The sequence below is a fragment of the Pristiophorus japonicus genome, chromosome 7 (genome assembly GCF_044704955.1).
Source record: "Pristiophorus japonicus isolate sPriJap1 chromosome 7, sPriJap1.hap1, whole genome shotgun sequence".
NCBI lineage: Eukaryota > Metazoa > Chordata > Chondrichthyes > Pristiophoridae > Pristiophorus > Pristiophorus japonicus.
In genome coordinates, this window is record NC_091983.1 from 137175428 (window position 1) to 137193032 (window position 17605).

At 43.5% G+C, this 17605-nt stretch overlaps 1 protein-coding gene across 1 annotated transcript in view; it reads left to right on the forward strand.

The window, feature by feature from the left end:
* Window positions 1-17605, forward strand: part of nt5dc1 (5'-nucleotidase domain containing 1) — a 796921-nt gene that overhangs the window by 533955 nt on the left and 245361 nt on the right. Inside the window, exon 7 of the mRNA XM_070885335.1 lies at window positions 12777-12951. Within this exon, the coding sequence (XP_070741436.1) occupies window positions 12777-12951 (175 nt within the window). The remainder of the gene's footprint in view (window positions 1-12776; window positions 12952-17605) is intronic.

The window sequence follows — 17605 nt, forward strand, 5'->3', positions numbered from 1 at the left end:
GGGAGGGGGGGGAGGGAAGTAATTAAATTCTACAAGCATTCAACAGTCTTACTTATACAAATAAAGAGCCATTCTGAATAAAAAAATTATAAACAAAGCAAAGACAAAATATTGAATATTCCTACCTGTGTGAAGCAGCAACAGCCTTCGAGCTGCGGTGCTTCAGGCAGGCCTTCCTTCCATGTAGGAGACAGTGGCTGACGGCGGCCGAAGACACAGCAAACAAGCAGCCTTCGAGCTGCGAAGGAAGCTGAGGCCATTCGGCCATGGGATAGGGGCGAAAAGCAGCACTCACTGATTTCAGCAGGTGATTTCTCCAACAGTGCTGCTAAAAGCACTCCTTCAGACACCAAAAAAATCACCAAAATTCAATCCCAAGCCTTTCCATGGGTTCAACAGACAAATGAACACTTTTCTTTAAGTCCCTTTAAAAATGACCGAGTGCCAATGTTTATGGGCTACTGCGCGTGCGCGCAAGGCTGCCGGCATGGCGTTGTCTCATTTAAATTAGCCCTGCCCCCCCACCACTTGTAGAATCGGCATGACTCTGTGGCTCCGCCCCCCTGCTGCTGTGTGCGTGCCGAGCTGCCAGGGACCTGCAAGGAGCTGGAGAATCTGGAGGTATTTTTCTGTCGCACTTTTAGGCACGAAAAACTGGCGTCCAGGTCGGGGCTGCACCGTTCTAGGCACGGCCCAAAACTTGACCCCAGTGATTGGCCCACGTACCCATGGACCTGGGAGGACTACAACAAGGGTTCACACCTGTGATTGCTACCCAATGTCTCCTGCTGGAGAATGCATGTGTGTAAAACTGGCCACTTGGGTGGGGGCAGACTCTATCCATACAGTGGTGCCCCAGCATGTGAAAACACCTTCAGAAGAGGAGGGAAAAATAGAAATTATTTTTTTAAAAACCTTCTTTTGTCTTGTTCTTCAACCCTTCGTAACTGGCTCAGAGCAATATTAGCTTAAGACCAGGGAGAGGTTATCCATCTACCCACTTAGTCAGAGTGGTGTTTGGTCTGAGGAGACTACGGAACAAGGAGCAACAGAAAACAACTTGGAAGAAAGAGTGATTTATGCTTTCAGAGGCGATTTCAGAATGCAGAAGAAAGATGGATATATTACAGGTACAGCATCGAGAATCCGGAGTGCCGGAATCTGTACTGTTCCTGAATTCGGACATTGGGATGATCCGTGGCGGGGTCAGGAATCCGGGAAATGTTCTGGAATCCGGACCCCTACCTCGGGCTGCAGCTGACCTCTTCCCCCGCCTCGGGCTGCAGCTGACCTCTCCCCCCACCTCGGGCTGCAGCTGCCGACCTGGCCTCCGCCTTGGGCCAACCGCCGCCGCTGCTCGATCGCTCCGCCGCTCGACCTCCCCTCCCCTCCCCCCCCCCCCCCCCCGCCCGCCCCTGCCGCTAGACCCCACCCCCCTGCCGCCACTCGATCTCCCCTCCCCTCCCCTTACTTAACTTGACCCAGGCGTTTCCGGACTCAGGCTGTCGGAAAACCGTTCTGAAGTCCAGAAATACATAAACCTGGGCTCGGGCGTTTCCGGATTCTGGACATCATAAAGACGTTCCGAAGTCCAGAAATACACAGAATCCAGAGCGGCCTCGGTCCCGAGGCATCTGGATTCTCGACACTGTACCTGTATAATGCTTTATTTTTTACTGACTAACCTGGTTTCAGAATTTTTCTTGAACCTCATTATCAGAACTATACTAAATGATGAATGCATTGGAAAATGGTTGGTTTGAACACTAGCCAACTGAGCTCACTTAGACACACGCTCCAGAAGAAATGTAAAAGCCACCATTTGTGACACATAAGGAGCCTAAATCACAACCAAATGTAGCCAATTATCCACAGAATTCAAAACAGCTTTCCTAGCAATCTTAAGGTTTTAGCACTGTGGTGTGCATCCCTCCCCAGGAATCCATACGATTACTGCACCCGTGCAGAATAAACACCAACGCGGATGATTGGGTCAAACAGCCTGTTTCTGTGTTGTCATTTCTACATAATTCTCGGTAACAAGTTATTCAGTTTTGTCCAAGTGCTAAATGCATGGATTTTGCTTCAAGGATGCAGTTCACAATAACTATTTTGTGCAGTACTTTAGTTTTATCATTAATTTTTAAAATTTCAATGCAATAAAAGGTATTAGATATTAACTTTTATATGCATGCATTAAATTGCATTTAAGTATTATGTTGTAGGTAGTAGAGGAAATTAGATAGAATTTACAGCACAGAAACAGGCCATTTGACCCAAGTGTTTATGCTCCACACAAGCCTCCTCCCACTCCTCTTCATCGAACAATATCAGCAGCATAACCTTCTGGTGTTGAGGCAAAATGATCTGTGAAATCTCTGGAAGAGGAGCATGGATTGCTAGATGGGCTAAAAGCTACTTGGGTCACACATTTCAGGAGGTGGTCACCCCACAGTATAAGAGTGTGCTGGCAGAGAGGGAATGGGTGACCATCAGACAGACAAGGAGGACCAGGCAGGGAGTGCAGGAGTTCCCTGAGTGCATCTCGCTCTCCAACCAGTATTTAGTTCCTCTGGGGAGTACAGCCAGAGCCAAGTCCACGACACCATGGGTAGCTCAGCTGTATATGGGGGGGTGGTGAGGGCGCGGAGGAGGAAGGGCGGGAAAGCAATAGTGATGAGATTCGATATTTAGGGGAACAGACAGGTGTTTCTGTTGCCGCAGATGTGATCCCAGGATGGTATGTTGCCTCCCTGGTGCCAGGGTCAAGGATGTCACTAAGCGGCTGCAGAACATTCTGAGGGGAGAGGGTGAACAGCCAGAAGTCATGGTCCATATCAGCACCAATGACATGGGTAGAAGGAGGGATGAGGTCCTGCAGGCAGATTTTAAGGAGCTAGGAAAGAGATTAAAAAGCAGGACCGCAAAAGTAATAATCTCTGGATTACTCCTGGTGCCACGAGCTAGTGAGTATAGAAATAGGAAGATAAAGCAGATGAATGCGTGGCTGGAGAGATGGTGCAGGAGGGAGCGCTTTCGATTCCTGGGGCATTGGAACCGGTTTCGGGGGAGGTGGGACGTGTACAGGCCAGGCGGGTTGCACCTCAACAGAGATGCAACCAATGTCCTCGCCGGAGAGGATTGCTAGTAGTGTTGGGGAAGGTTTAATCTACTTTGGCAGGAGGGTGGGCACCAGGATGTAGCATTAGAAAGGAGAAAGATGATGCACAAAGGATTGGGAGAGAGAGATAGCATTAGAGTAAGAAATAGTACGGTATTAGATGGGGTCAGACTAAGAGAGAATACAAGAAGATCTAAGATAGGTTTACAGTACATGAGTGTGAATGCATGAAGTGCAATAAATAAGGTTGGAGAGCTACAGCACAAATAGACACATGATAATATGATGTCGTGGCGATAACGGAGACCTGGCCCAAAAAAGGGCAGGATTGGGTACTAAATATTCTTGGATATAAGGTGTTCAGGAAAGATAGAGAAGGGAAGGAAGGCCAGCACGGATTTGTTAAAGGAAAATTGTGTTTAACTAACTTGCTTGACTTTTTTGTTGAGGTAACGGAGCGGGTTGATGAGGGCAATGCAGTTGATATGGTGTACATGGACTTCCAAAAGGCGTTTGAGAAAGTGCCACATAATAGGCTTGCCAGCAAAGTTGAAGCCCATAGAATAAAAGGGACGGTCGCAGCAGGGATACGAAATTGGCTGTGTGATAGGAAATAGAAAGTAGTGGTGAACGGTTGTTTTTCGGATTGGAGGAACACAGTGGTGTTCCCCAGGGCTCGGTTCCAGGACTACTGCTTTTCTTGATACATATTAATGATTTAGACTTGGATGTGCAATACACAATTTCAAAATTTGCAGATGGCACAAACCTTGGAAGTATAGTGAACAGTGAGAAGGATAGTGATAGACTTCAGGAAGACATAGTGAGGCTGGTGGAATGGGCGGACACGTGGCAAATTAAATTTAATGCAGGAAAGTGCCAAGTGATACATTTTGGTGGGAAGAACGAGGAGAGGCAATATAAACTAAAGGGTACAATTCTAAAGTGGGTGCAGGAACAGAGAGACCTACATTGATGACTGTATCGGTGCCGTTTCCTGCTCTCGCCCTGAACTTGAAAATGTCATTCACTTTGCATCCAATTTCCACCCTTCCCTCACCTTTACATGGCCCATCTCTGACTCTTCCCTTCCCTTCCTCGACTTTTCCATCTCCATCTCTGGGCTTTCGACCAGTATCCACTATAAGCCCACTGACTCCCACAGCTACCTGGATTACACTTCCTCCCACCCCGGATCCTTTAAGGACTCCATTCCATTCTCCCAGTTTCTCCGTCTCTGTCGCATCTGCTCTGACGACGCCACCTTTCACACTGGTGCCTCTGACGTGTCTTCTTTTTCCCTCAACAGAGAGGATTCCCCTCCGCCATGGTTAACCTGGCTCTCAACTATATCTGTTGTATTTCCCGCACCTCTGCTCTCACCCCTTCCCCTCCCTCTCAGAACCATGACAGGTTTCCTCTTGTCCTCACCTTTCACCCCACCAGCCTCCACGATCAACGGATCATCCTCCGCCATTTCTGCCACCTCCAGCGTGATCCCACCACCAATCACATCTTCCCCTCCCCTCCAAGCATTCCGAAGGGACCGCTCCCTCTGCGACACCCTGGTCAATTCCGCAGTCACCCCCAGCACCCCCTCCCCTTCCCATGTCACCTTCCCGTGCAAGCGCATGAGATGCAACACCTGCTCTTTTACCTCCTCCCTTCCCACTATCCAGGGCCCCAAACACTCCTTCCAGGTGAAACAGCGATTTACTTGTACTTCTTTCAATTTAGTATACTGTATTCACTGCTCACGATGTGGTCTCCTCTACATTAGGGAGACCAAGCGTAGATTGGGTGACTGCTTTGTGGAGGACCTCCGTTCAGTCAGCAAGTGTGACCCTGAGCGTCCAGTCGCCTGTCACTTTAATTCTCCAGTCCATTCCCACTCTGACCTCTCTGTCCTCGGTCTCCTACACTGTTCCAACAAAGCTCAACGTAAGCTCGAGGAACAGAACCTCATCTTTCGTTTAGGCACTTTACAGCCTTCTGGGACTCAACATCGAGTTCAAAAATTTTAGAGCATAACCGCTGCCAATCTTTTGCTCCCTCCCCCCCCATCCCCCTCAGAGCCTGTTTCTTTTTTTTCTCCTTGTCTCTAATGGCAGTTGGGTCATAATCCCACCATTCACACCCTATCTTGACTAATGTTTTTCTAACTCCTGGCATTACCATTTGAATTTGGCCCATCATCTAGTTTGTGTTTCTCATCTCTCCTGCCTTCCATCCTATCACAGACCTTCCCTTTTGTTCTTTCTTCCCCTCCCCCCTTCAGTGCTTGTTAAGAATCCATTGTTTCCGAACACTCTCCAGTTCTGAGGGTCATCGACCCGAAATGTTAACTCTGCTTTCTCTCCACAGTTGCTGCCTGACTTGCTGAGATTTCCAGCATTTTCCGTTTTTATTTGAGACCTGGGGGTACATGTGCACAAATCATTGAAGGTGACATAACAGGTTGAGAAAGTGGTTAAAAAAGCATACGGTATCTTGGGCTTTATAAATAGAGACGTACAGTATAAAAGCAAGGGAGATATGATGAACCTTTATAAAACACTGATTCAGCCTCAACTGGAGTATTGTATCCAATTCTGGGCACCACACTTTAGGAAGGATGTGAAGGCTTTAGAGCAGGTGCAGAAAAGATTTACAAGAATAGTTCCAGGGATGAAGAACTGCAGTTATGCGGTTAGACTGGAGAAGCTGGGGTTGTTCTCCATTGAGCAGAGAAGGTTGGGAGGAGATTTGATAGAGGTGTTGAAATTCATGAGAGGTCTAGACAGGGTAGAGAGGAACAGTTCCCAGAGGCAGAAGGGTTGAGAACTAAAGGACACAGATTTAACTTGATTGGCAGATTAACCAAAGACGACATGAGGAAAAGCATTTTACGCAGCGAGTGGTTAGAATCTGGAATTCTCTGCCTGAAAGGGTGGTGGAGGCAGATTCAATTATGGCTTTCAAAAGAGAATTGGATAAGTACCTGAAGGAAAACAGTTTGCAGGGCTATGGGAAAAGTGCGGGGGAGTGGGACTAGTTGAAGTGCTCTTGCAGAGAGCCAGCGCAGGCTCAATGAACGTATGGCCTCCTTCTGTGCTGTAACCATTCTATGATTCTATGCTTCTATGAATAGTTCTTTTTTGTTCCTACAACAGATTAACTGGCCTTTTCTCTATTGCTGTTTGTGGGACCATGCTATGTGACAGTTAGCTGCCATGTTTACCTACATAAACAGCAGTGGCTACACAACAACTGTAACTCACTGATAATCAGCGAGGGTTGACATGTAATTGGTATCCAGTCCTCCCTGCTGCAAAGCGTGTGGTGGGGGGAGACATTGGATTAGGACAACATTAAATTTGTCTGTGAATCCCAATATAATCAACTTCGCTCACTCGCATTCTCGATCTAGGTTCATACGTGAAGAAGGGCCAATTGGGTGAGTTGGTGGCCATACAGTGATACCCAACATCTTCAGATGCGGAGGCAAGAATATAAATTAAGATTTAAAGTGCCTGTTTATCACCCAGTCATTCGTGTTTGCCCCTTGCTTATTGGCCACATTGTCTTCCCCCAAATAGTTACAATTGGTGTAGTTTTCTTTTTTGGCTAATTTAATGTGTTTATTACACATTGCATAATTCAGCCTTTTCGCTTTTGAAAGTTGTATAAGTGACTTTATGCACAATTTGTTTATGTTGCATTAAATGTAATAGATAAATAACTATTTTGCAGAAGTACATTTTTTCCCAACACTAGTTTCAGTAATTTCCAAATGATAGTGTTTTGAAATGTTAATGAATGCTACATTATCATCTGTTACTGAATCTTGGGTGGACTATAACAAATCGTTGCAAGTCTGAGGTTGAGAGGACTGTGGAGCTGGCAAACCCAAGTAATACTGCTGGCTTCACATCACTGTCTCATAAGACTAAGAAGGGACTAAATGCTGATTAAATTTGAATCCGTGCAACATTATGCACTCCATTTTCCCCAAAGCTTTTTTTTGGCGTACTTGAAGAGTTACACCTGTTTTTTTGGGGCCCAAGTACGTCAAAAAATTGTTCTAAGTTTCTCTGTTGGATTTCTTCATTTTAGCATGGCCTAACCTGTCCTTTAGTTTTGGGGGCCAGCTCCCAACACATTAAAACACATGACATCAATTTAAAAATATATTGCAGCAACTTACCTCTAATTATTAAAGCTATTCCCGCTACCTTACCCTAGCCCTGGCCGAAGGGCTTGCTGGTCCGCTCCCCCGCCTGACATCCCAGGCCGAATGGCCTCCCGGTCCCCGGTTCTCTCTCTCTTTCACTTTCACTCTCACCTTTCCTGCTGTCCGGGCATCTGCTGCACTTACCTGCACCAATTTCTTTAACTCTTCAGAAGGTTTTTCTGCAGAGGTCACATACGCTGGCCTAAGCAGAACTGGAGTAATTCTCAGCTGGCCAAACTTGTCTAAATGGCCAGAATTGGCGTGGGTGGCAGGTTACGCCCACTTTGGCTGAAAAAAAACGAACCTAAAAAAATCGTAACTGAGTTACACTGGTGCAAATTGATCGGGGAAACTGTGGTTTTTTAACTTAGGCCAAAAAAAGCAGCCTGCTCCAAAAAAACAGCACAAATCACCGGGGAAAATTGAACTTTATTAATGTACCAAAGTTTCAAAAGCCTGGAAACATTCGAAGTTTACTTCCTTCTATTTGGAGATGTCCTGAGACTGGGGGAGTGCAAAGCAGAATTAGTGATCTTGCAATACTCGCTAAATACTCCATTCAGTGACTTCACATCTAATGCTGTGACTTGTGTATTATAAACTGTATTATAGACGAGATAAATTTTTGGAGGCCTACGGAGAAATAATTGGCAGTGAGACTAAAGTTGCAGGATAAATCTGGAGTCGGCCTGACTGATTGTGAAGAGAATGGCATGAGACTATCCGCATAAAATAGTGGGCTGGAATTTCCTCTACTATACCCCTTACCTGGTCCGGATGGGATGCATCCTAGGTTACTGAGGAAAGTAAGGGTGGAAATTACGGAGACTCTGATCACAAATTTCCAATCCTCCTTGGATATAGGGATGGTTCCAGAGGACTGGAGGATTGCAAATGTTACACCTCTGTTTAAAAACAGTGAGAGGGATAAACCCAGAAACTACAGGCCATTCAGCCTTGCATTGGTGGTGAGACAATAATCTGGGACAAGATAAATTGGCATTTAGGAAAGTATGGGCTAATAAATGAAAGTCAGGACGGATTTGTTAATGACATCGTGTTTGACTAACTTGAACAAGTCCTTTGATGAAATAACAGAGAGAGTTGATGTGTATATAGACTTTCAAAAGGTTTTTGACAAAGTACCATATTAGAAAAATAAAAACCCATGGGATTAAAGGGACAGTGACAACATGGATACAAAATTGTCTAAGGGTCAGAAAGCAAAGAGTAGTGGTGAATGGTCATTTTTCAGACTGGAGGAATGTATACAGTGGTGGATAGTAACAAACTTCAGGAGGGCATAGACAGACTGGTGAAATGGGCAGACAAAAGGCAGATGAAGTTTAATGCAGAAAAGTGTGAAGTGATGCATTTGGATAGAAAGAATGAGGAGAAGCAGTATAAACAAAATGGCACAATTTTAAAGAGGGTGCAGGAACAGAATGACTAGGGTGTATATGTACACAAATCTTTGAAGGTGGCAGAACAAGTTGTTAAGGCTATTAATAAAGCCCATAGGATCCTTGGCTTTATTAATAGTCATCATCATAGGCGGACCCTCGAACGAGGATGACTTGCTTCCACATGAGTTCACAGATGTTTCAATGAAGGACCCGATGTTCCAGACCTGAACTCCAATTGAAGGGGTGGAAGATGCCTGTGCGTGGATTTTTTTAACGTGTGGTGACCGTTGCACATCAGCCACCACACGGGCTTGACAGAGCTAGGTCTCTATCCAGTGGCAAGGGTTAACCAGGACAGAGGTATAGAGTAAAAACATAAGGAAGTTTGCTAAACCTTTATAAAACACTGGTTAAGCCTCAGCTGGAGTATTGTGTTCAATTTTCAGCACTACATTTTAGAAAGGATGTCAAGGCCTTCGAGAGGGTGCAGAAGAGATTTACTAGAAACGTACCATGATTGTACCAGGACTGAGTTACATGGCTAGACTGGAGAAGCTGGGGTTGTTCTCGTCAGAGCAGAGACGGTTAAGAAGAGATTTGATAGAGGTGTTAAAAAACATGAATGGTTTTACATGGATTTACATAGAATATACAGAAAAGTAGTAGGCCATTCAACCCAACCCATCCATGCCAACAATAATGCTCCACTCGAGCCTTCTCCCATCCTTCCTCATATAACTATCAGCATAGCCCTCTTTTCCCTTCTCCCTCATATGGTTATCTGGCTTCCCCTTAAACGCATCTGTACTATTCGCCTCAACCACTCCCTGTGGTAGCGAGTCCCGCATTCTCACCACTTTCTGCTAAATTCTCTTTTTTGATTTCTTGGGAACTATCTTATATTGATGGCCCCTAGTTTTGCTATTCTCCACAAGTGGAAACACTTTCTCCGTCTACTTCAGCCTTCTCTTTTCAAAAGAAAAGAGACCAGCCTGTTCATCTTTTCCTGATTGGTATATCCTCGCATTTCTGGTATCATAGAATCATTACAGCGCAGTAGGAGGACATTTATCCATCGAGCCTGTGCCGGCTCTCTGCAAGAGAGCTTCAGCTAATCCCAATACCCCTTTCTCCATAGCTCTGCAATTTATTTTCCTTCAGGAACTTAACTAATTCCTTTTTGAAAGTCATGATTGAATCTGCCTCCAGCACCCTTCCAGGCAGTGAATTCCAGAGCACAACCACTTGCTGCGTAAAAAGGTTTTCCCTCATGTCACCTTTGTATCCTCTGCCATTCACCTTAAATCTGTGTCCTCTGGTTCTTGATCCTTCCGCCAATGGGAACAGTTTTCCTCTATCTACTCTGTCTAGACACCTCATGATTTTGAACACCTCTATCAAATCTTCACTCATCTTCTCTGCTCTAAGGAGAACAACCCCAGCTTCTCCAGTCTATCCACGTAATTGAAGTCCCTCATCCCTGGAACTATTCTTGTACATCTTTTCTGCACCTTCTCGAAAGCCTTCACATCCTTCCTAAAGTACGGTACCCAGAATTGGCCACAATACTCCCAACATCATCTGTGTAAATCTTTTTTGTACCCTCTTCAGTGTCTCTATATCCTTTTTATAATATGGCGACCTGAATTGTACTCCAAGTGTGATCTAACCAAAGTTCGATGAGGCGGGCCGGCTGGGGCTCCACGCAGCTTTGGCGCGGGCTTGTTGGCCGGCTCGGTCCTTGGCTCCACCGGCTGTGCGCTGGGCCTGCACTGGTACCGGCGGAGGTGAGAGACAGGCGCAGGGAGAGCCGGACCAATGCAGCCCGAGGTGTTGCCCAGAGTGGTTCCAAACCCTGACCCCCTAACCTATACTCTTAGCCCCTAACCTAACCCTTAACCTCAACCCCTAACCTAACCCTTAACATTCAACCCCTAACCTTAACCCCTAACCATTAACAACAACCATAACCACATATGGTTTGCTTTTTTAAGGCTTTATTAACCTGCGTCACAACTTTGTGATTTGTGTATTAGTACTCCAAGATCCCTTTACTCCTCTACCCCATTTAGATTCTTATTTTCCTAGTAATATGTGACTACCTTATTTTTCTTACCAAAATGTAATACCTCATGCTTATATGTTGAAATTTATTCTGCAAGTTTACTAATGTCTTCTTGTAATTTGTTGCAGTTCTCCTCAGTGTTGCCTATCCATCCCAAGTTGGTGTAATTTGCAAATTTAGAAATTGTGTTTTTGATTCCAAAGTCTAAAGTGTTAATATAAATTGTAGTTTCGATAGAATAAATAAAGGGAAACTGTTTCCAGTGGCAGAAGGGACGGTGATCAGAGGACACAGATTTAAGGTGATTGACAAAAGAACTAGAGGCAACATGAGGAAACATTTTTTACACAGTGAATTGTGTTCTGGAAAGCACTGCCTGAGAGTGTGGTGGAAGCAGATTCAGTCATAACATTCAAAAGGGAATTGGATAACTACTTGAAGGAAAAAATATTGCTGGGCTATGGGGAAAGAGCAGGGGAATGGCATTAATTGAATAGCATTACCAAAATGCTGGCAGAGGCGCGATGGCCTCCTTCTGTGCTGTATCATTCTATGATTCTATGAAAATTAGGTGGTGTAGTGGCATAAAAAAAAGTGAGGAGCCCCACCACCACATAGGTGGACCTCGACATCCCTCTCTTCCTGTCCCTGGGTAGTAGGCCACGTGACCCCAGACTGCTCATTGCGGGAAATGCAGCCTGGGAATCTGCCTGATTTCCTCGACCTCCAACTACTACTATCACTGACCTCAAGGACTGCCAAGAGATGGGTGGTGGTACACCATGTGGCAAAGGTGAAAGGCCCACAGAACCCCTCTCACCGGCTGTAGGCCTCAGTCAGTTCCAACTTTGAGACTCTTCTGCCACCTTTAATTTGGGATGCTACAGCAGGTGTTACACTGCGCAGCACCATTCCATCTTCCTCCTCAGCAGTGGTGGGTTTTCTCTTGTTGCCATTCTGCATAACTAGTTACCCATGACACAGGAAAATAGGTGAGGTGACGGATGGAAGTCCTGCCTCAACCCTCCTCCAACAATGGACCCAACCCGAAGAAAAATCTCAACGACTCTCCCCTACCTCTTGATTATAACTGCATGGTCTCAATTATGCCAGCATTTGTGAGAGGATGGGCTGAGGCCTAGCGGCAGTTGGGGTGGTGGGAGTGGGGGTTGGGGGGTGGAGATGCAGAGCGGGTCTTGGCCTGGAAGGACCCAGAGAACAAACTGGGACCCGGAAGAGGCGCAGAAACTAAATTGAAATTCAGAAGTGGTTCCACTTCAGAATCTCCTGCTACTTTGCACAAATCAGAGAAAATGAACATGAAAGCCAACTGAAATAATTTTGCACTCTGTTCACACAACATTTTAACCACTGGGACAAGAGAATGGGTGATCCAGCAAAGGCAGTGTAAACAATGTGCTGCCTAACAGCAACTGGTGCTTAAATGAACATTAGTCTGATGAACAGATGGCAGGAATATTTAGTTTGCAGATTTTGGTGTCACAGCTGTAAACACTCCGAAAGTTACTGGTAAGTTTGCAAAACATAAGCAGCCTCAGAACCTAATAAAATGATTTTTTTTTCACTTGGTGGTCTTTCTTCATGAAATCAAATTCTTATGGAAAATTCTCTGTGTTCTGAAGCCACACCTTCCTGATGAGCATGTCTGCCTGTAGACACTCAGCTGCATATCAGTAGATGATGAATGAATAGGGCCTGAATCTTAAATTTACAATGGAACATCACAATATTGCTGTAAAATGAGCAATTATCGAATATTAAGTAGGTAGGCTTTGGACAGAATCAGCATTTTTATGAAGTTACAAAGTTAAGTAGCATGCCAAAGACCAAGTAAGATAAATATGGACTATTGAATGTGCCAAATTGCCGATTCATATGTTTTGAAAATCATTGCAGTATATAATTTAAAACATGGTCACACTTTATCTATTTTCTTTTTTATTAAAACAGAAGATTCTGGAATATATTTTCCATCAGTGAAAAAGGATCCAGGAAAATATTTACTCCGTTGCTCTGAATCATTGAAAGATTGGCTGAGGAGGCTGAAGAATGCTGGGAAAGTTCTGCTCCTAATTACCAGCTCGCACAGTGACTACTGCAGACTGCTTTGTGAGCACATCCTCGGGTGAGTGCAGCAGCAAAACAAAGAGTAATGACCAAAGATATCTAGAAATGGATTGCATTCAAATCGTAATTTAATATAATATTGAATTTTCTTTGTAGCTTAAAACTTCAAAGTACTCTCATATTCAAAAAATGTATTATCGTTATAGATATTTTTTTTAAACATCAAAAGTTTACTTCCATGGAGACCTGCTGAATTGGGTCTCCTCCTTTTTGTTCGGCAGATTTAGAATGTCAGAATGTAAAGAGTGAATTCCTGGAAGGTTTTGACTTTAGACGGCCCTGAGTTTTGACCTGGAGCTGTACAGCCCTGGGAACACATACCCTGGCTGGATATGAAGAGCATTCAGCTGACCAGGAACTTCAGTTGTCCTTGCTCAAATTATCCATCTTCCTGATCATCCACCAGTGTTTGTGTCACACAAAGTCACCTCATTGCACAACCTACTAACATCAACCTCATGGCTCAAGAAGAATTCAATTCCGTTTGTTATTTGTATTTTATTTGTTTTTTTCACCTATCTATAGTATTTCCATACCAGACATGTATAACTAAACTTTTGGAGCACTTCCATTGTTCACCAGGGTCCTCCTGCTCCCATTAGAGTTGATTAAGGAACTTTCACTGTGGTCCCTTAACTTTCCTTCCCCTTTAAGTTTAAAAAAAGCATGATAAATAGCACAGTGATCTCAGTAACCACATATGATGTAATGTATTGCCACAGGGGACAATTCTGAATTCTATACTGTGGCCCTGAATTTGTGGTTGGAGGCTTCCCGCTGGGAAATGCCTCCAAACCGCAAATAAAATGTGAAAATGTGTAGGCACCTGGTGGTCCAGGAGGTACGGAGTCTTGCGGTCCGGGGCCTCTCTGGGTACCCACAGGTAGGGGCACACATACCTCGGACGCACGCGCTTCACAAGCGCCCCTGGGATCATATGTGCCGGCCCAACCAATAAAAGAAGGAGATCCCCATTCATGCTTATGGGAATTCCGTGTGTATGGAATCCGCATAAGTATAAATGGGAATACTGCCAAAAATACATCTACATATCAAATAAATAATTAAAAAATTACATATTTAAAATTAATTAAAATGCCATTCAATTAAATAATTAAAACAAAAAAATTTTGAAAAATAAATTTTAATCTTTTAGAGGGGCTAAAAATAAACTTACTTTATTGTACCATTTTTTTAATGTATAAATTATAAAAATGTATTTTTATGTTTTTTTAAACTCTTATGCTTGTAAAAACAGGCCTTATGCCTGCTTTTACGAGGCGTAACAATTTCACGGGCATTCGCTTGGCAGAACTCTCCGCCTGTGGATGACCTTTTCCCGGAGATACATTGACAGATTGCAAGTTGCGGGTTTTTACTGTATTCCTGTTTAAAAAGACATTTGGTTGCCTTCATCTATCTGATATGACATTCATTAGTAGAGTAATTAATGAAACCAGTGACAAAACTTTAAAGTCAAATATATTTGTACGTCAATATCATTTTCCTATCTTGAATCAGATTCTGACTCATTCTTGACCTGATGCTAAATGTCACTTTGTCAAGCAAATGCTTTGTTAGCTTCAGATCACTTCAATATAAATGATGCTTATGAACAGGAACCTTCCATCAGGATCTCATCTTTGCAGCTGTCTCTCAAAACTTGGGGACTGGATGACATAGGGTGTTAAAAGTTTATCCTTTCATAGCCTGATCCAAATTTGAATCCAACACAGAATGATTGGATGAAAGGCACTTCAGACTGTGGAATATCTGACTTTAGTGTCTGTTACTGAAAATTGTTCAATACCTGAGTGGTATTTTAGCTATTCGCATTCTTCATTCATGCCCAAACTATTGCAGTCATCTTTCTTGGATCTTCTGTATTGGTTCTTGTCCAAGCTGTGTTCTTACGACAAGTATATTGTTTTTGATTCTTTGCATCCTGGCTACTCCCATTTCCTCTCCAACAACTAATCTCTGCTGTTAGTCAAATTTTCTCATGTTCCAGCATGCAGATCTGTATTATAATGATAACCATTGCTTCATGAACTCTTGAGTTAGTTTTCACCGAAATATATTGAGGTCTTCCATTTCCTGCTTAAACTTTCAAAAGCAGCAGAAGCAAGTGCAATCCTTCTGATGTCTTCTTCACAACTCCTATTCTCTGACGGCCCACCAAAGTATACACACTTTTCCATCTGTTCAACTGCCTCCCTTCCAACTGTAATGTGTACATCTTCCTGATGCTTGAAGATTTGGATTAATCTGTAATCCGAATCTTTTTCTCTCCACGTATACCTTATCAGATAGTCCTGCAAATCTGTTTTAGATGTTGCTATGAGGTCAGTGTCATCAGCAAATCTGAGATTGTTTAAAATCTTGCCACATAAGGTGAGACACCACCAATATCATCATTTAGTGCAAAATTCATTACCGTTTCCAATGCTGGATTAAATAAATCAGTCAACAGTGGCATCCTTGTCTCGCTCCAACTGTTGATCTGAACCATTCCGTCAGTTTCCCGTCCACTCTTAACAACACTCAAGGACTTGTAGATGTTTTCTATTAGTCTGAAAAGTTTTTCAGGAATACCCTACATCCTCAAGACATGCTGTGTCCCTTCTCGCCGTGCATTATTACAGACTTGCTTAAAATCTATGGATTTGTAACAATGAATGTTGTGTCCTATAAATTTTTCCGAAATCTGTTATCACAAACAGTTGATCGATCGTACCTCATCCTGGCCTAAAACCAGTTTGCTCTTCATGCAGTACCACTTCTACATATCTTTTCATTCTCCTCTGCAGTGACTTAGTAAATAGTTTTCTAGGGATACTCAGCAAGCTGATTCCTCTGCAATTGTTGCATTCATTCTTGCTCCTTTTTTGAAGTTCTTGTATTATTATCGCCTTCCCCCAGTCTTCAGGTACTTGCTCTTCTTCACAAATTTTGTTAAATAGCCTTTGCACACTTTCACACTCACCTGCCTGCATCAACTCTGTAGTTATATTATTACATTCTAGTTGCAGTAAAGAGTACACTGGATGATCATGTGGGATTCCAGCACGGTCTCGCTACCACACGGAATAGTTGAGGCAAATAGCATAGGTGCAGTACAGTGGGACCTGGGGGTACTTGTGCATGAAACACAAAAGGATAGTATGCAGGTACAGCAAGTGATCAGGAAGGCCAATGGTATCTTGGCCTTTATTGCAAAGGGAATGGAGTATAAAAGCAGGGAAGTCTTGCTACTAGGCCCTGCTAGATAAGTACATGAGGGAGAAAGGAATAGGAGTATATGTTGATACGGTGAGACTGAAGTAAATAGAATGGGAGAAGGCTCGTGGAGCAGAAACACCAAATGGCATGTTTCTGTGCTATAAATTTTGTAATTCTCCTGTTTCCCCTGAAATCCAGTAAATACCACATCAGACCAATGTGCGTATACTAATACAAACTCATCAGATTTATTTATAGGTTAATTAATACACACATACCAAATAATGCACCAAGCTACAAAATTGATACAATGCTTACCAGCCATTTGGCTGAAAGAGTCAGTTTCATCTCTCAGTAATCCTTCTATTTATGATATTGTACATGGACGATGAGAATCTCAGTAATAAATTTCCTGCTAGAACTATTAGACCAAGCGAGAATTGCCCAATACTTATCCAATCTAGGTTCTCGAATGTCACATCTGGCAATCGGCCAGGGTCAAAGGCACAGTTATAAGATCTTGTGCAAATAATGTTGACGAACAGATACACATACATTATCTGAAGTCCAAGTATTGCCTTCACCATGTAAAATTTAATTGCATCTCGAATAAAGCCCCTAGATTTTGATTAATTTTCAAATCAATCAACCTGCTCTCATCTCAAAGACAACTTGGCCCTGCTTTTCCACAGGGGTCTTAGGATCTCTTGCCATAATTTCAAAAGATTTTTGAAAGTTACGGTACACAACATCATAGGGCTTTCTAAAGTCTACTGGGGATATATCTCCCTCAAAAAAACAGGCAGGATCTGCCACTTCTGAAACTGTGCTGGCTGCCATTCACTTGGTTACTTTCATATAGGTGATCCTAACAATTTGATTCTATTATTTGAAAATAGGTATCACATTTGTTTTCCAGTGGGACATATTTATTGACGCCTTCATGAGCTCCATCAGCACTTCATAGATGTTGTCCCAAATCTAATTTAGCATGCTAGGGCGTATACAACCTGGCTTTGTATTTCCAAGGGGTTGTTCTGGTCTCCTGGCTTAACTTCGGAGGAGATTGGTGAGAAACCCAAGAAATGCCAGTTTTAGTAGTTTACAATTCTTCTCTTCGGGCTTCCACTAGTCTCCCGCCAGAAAACCCTATGGACAGTCCAAGTGTCTGTCTCACCACCAATGCTCCAACTCTGCACTTGAGCAAGTATATGCTTGCGACTAGTTGTTACTGCACAGATCCTCGAGGATGCTGCCTGGTATAATGAAGAACAAATATGAAGAAAGACTTGAAAAATTGGGACTGTTTTTGTTGGAACAGAGGAGATTAGGGAGCGATTTGATAGAGATTTTTAAAATTATGAAGGAATTGGACAGAGTAAATAGAACAAGCTGTTTCCAGTGATTGAAGGGACCTAGGGCTAGATTTT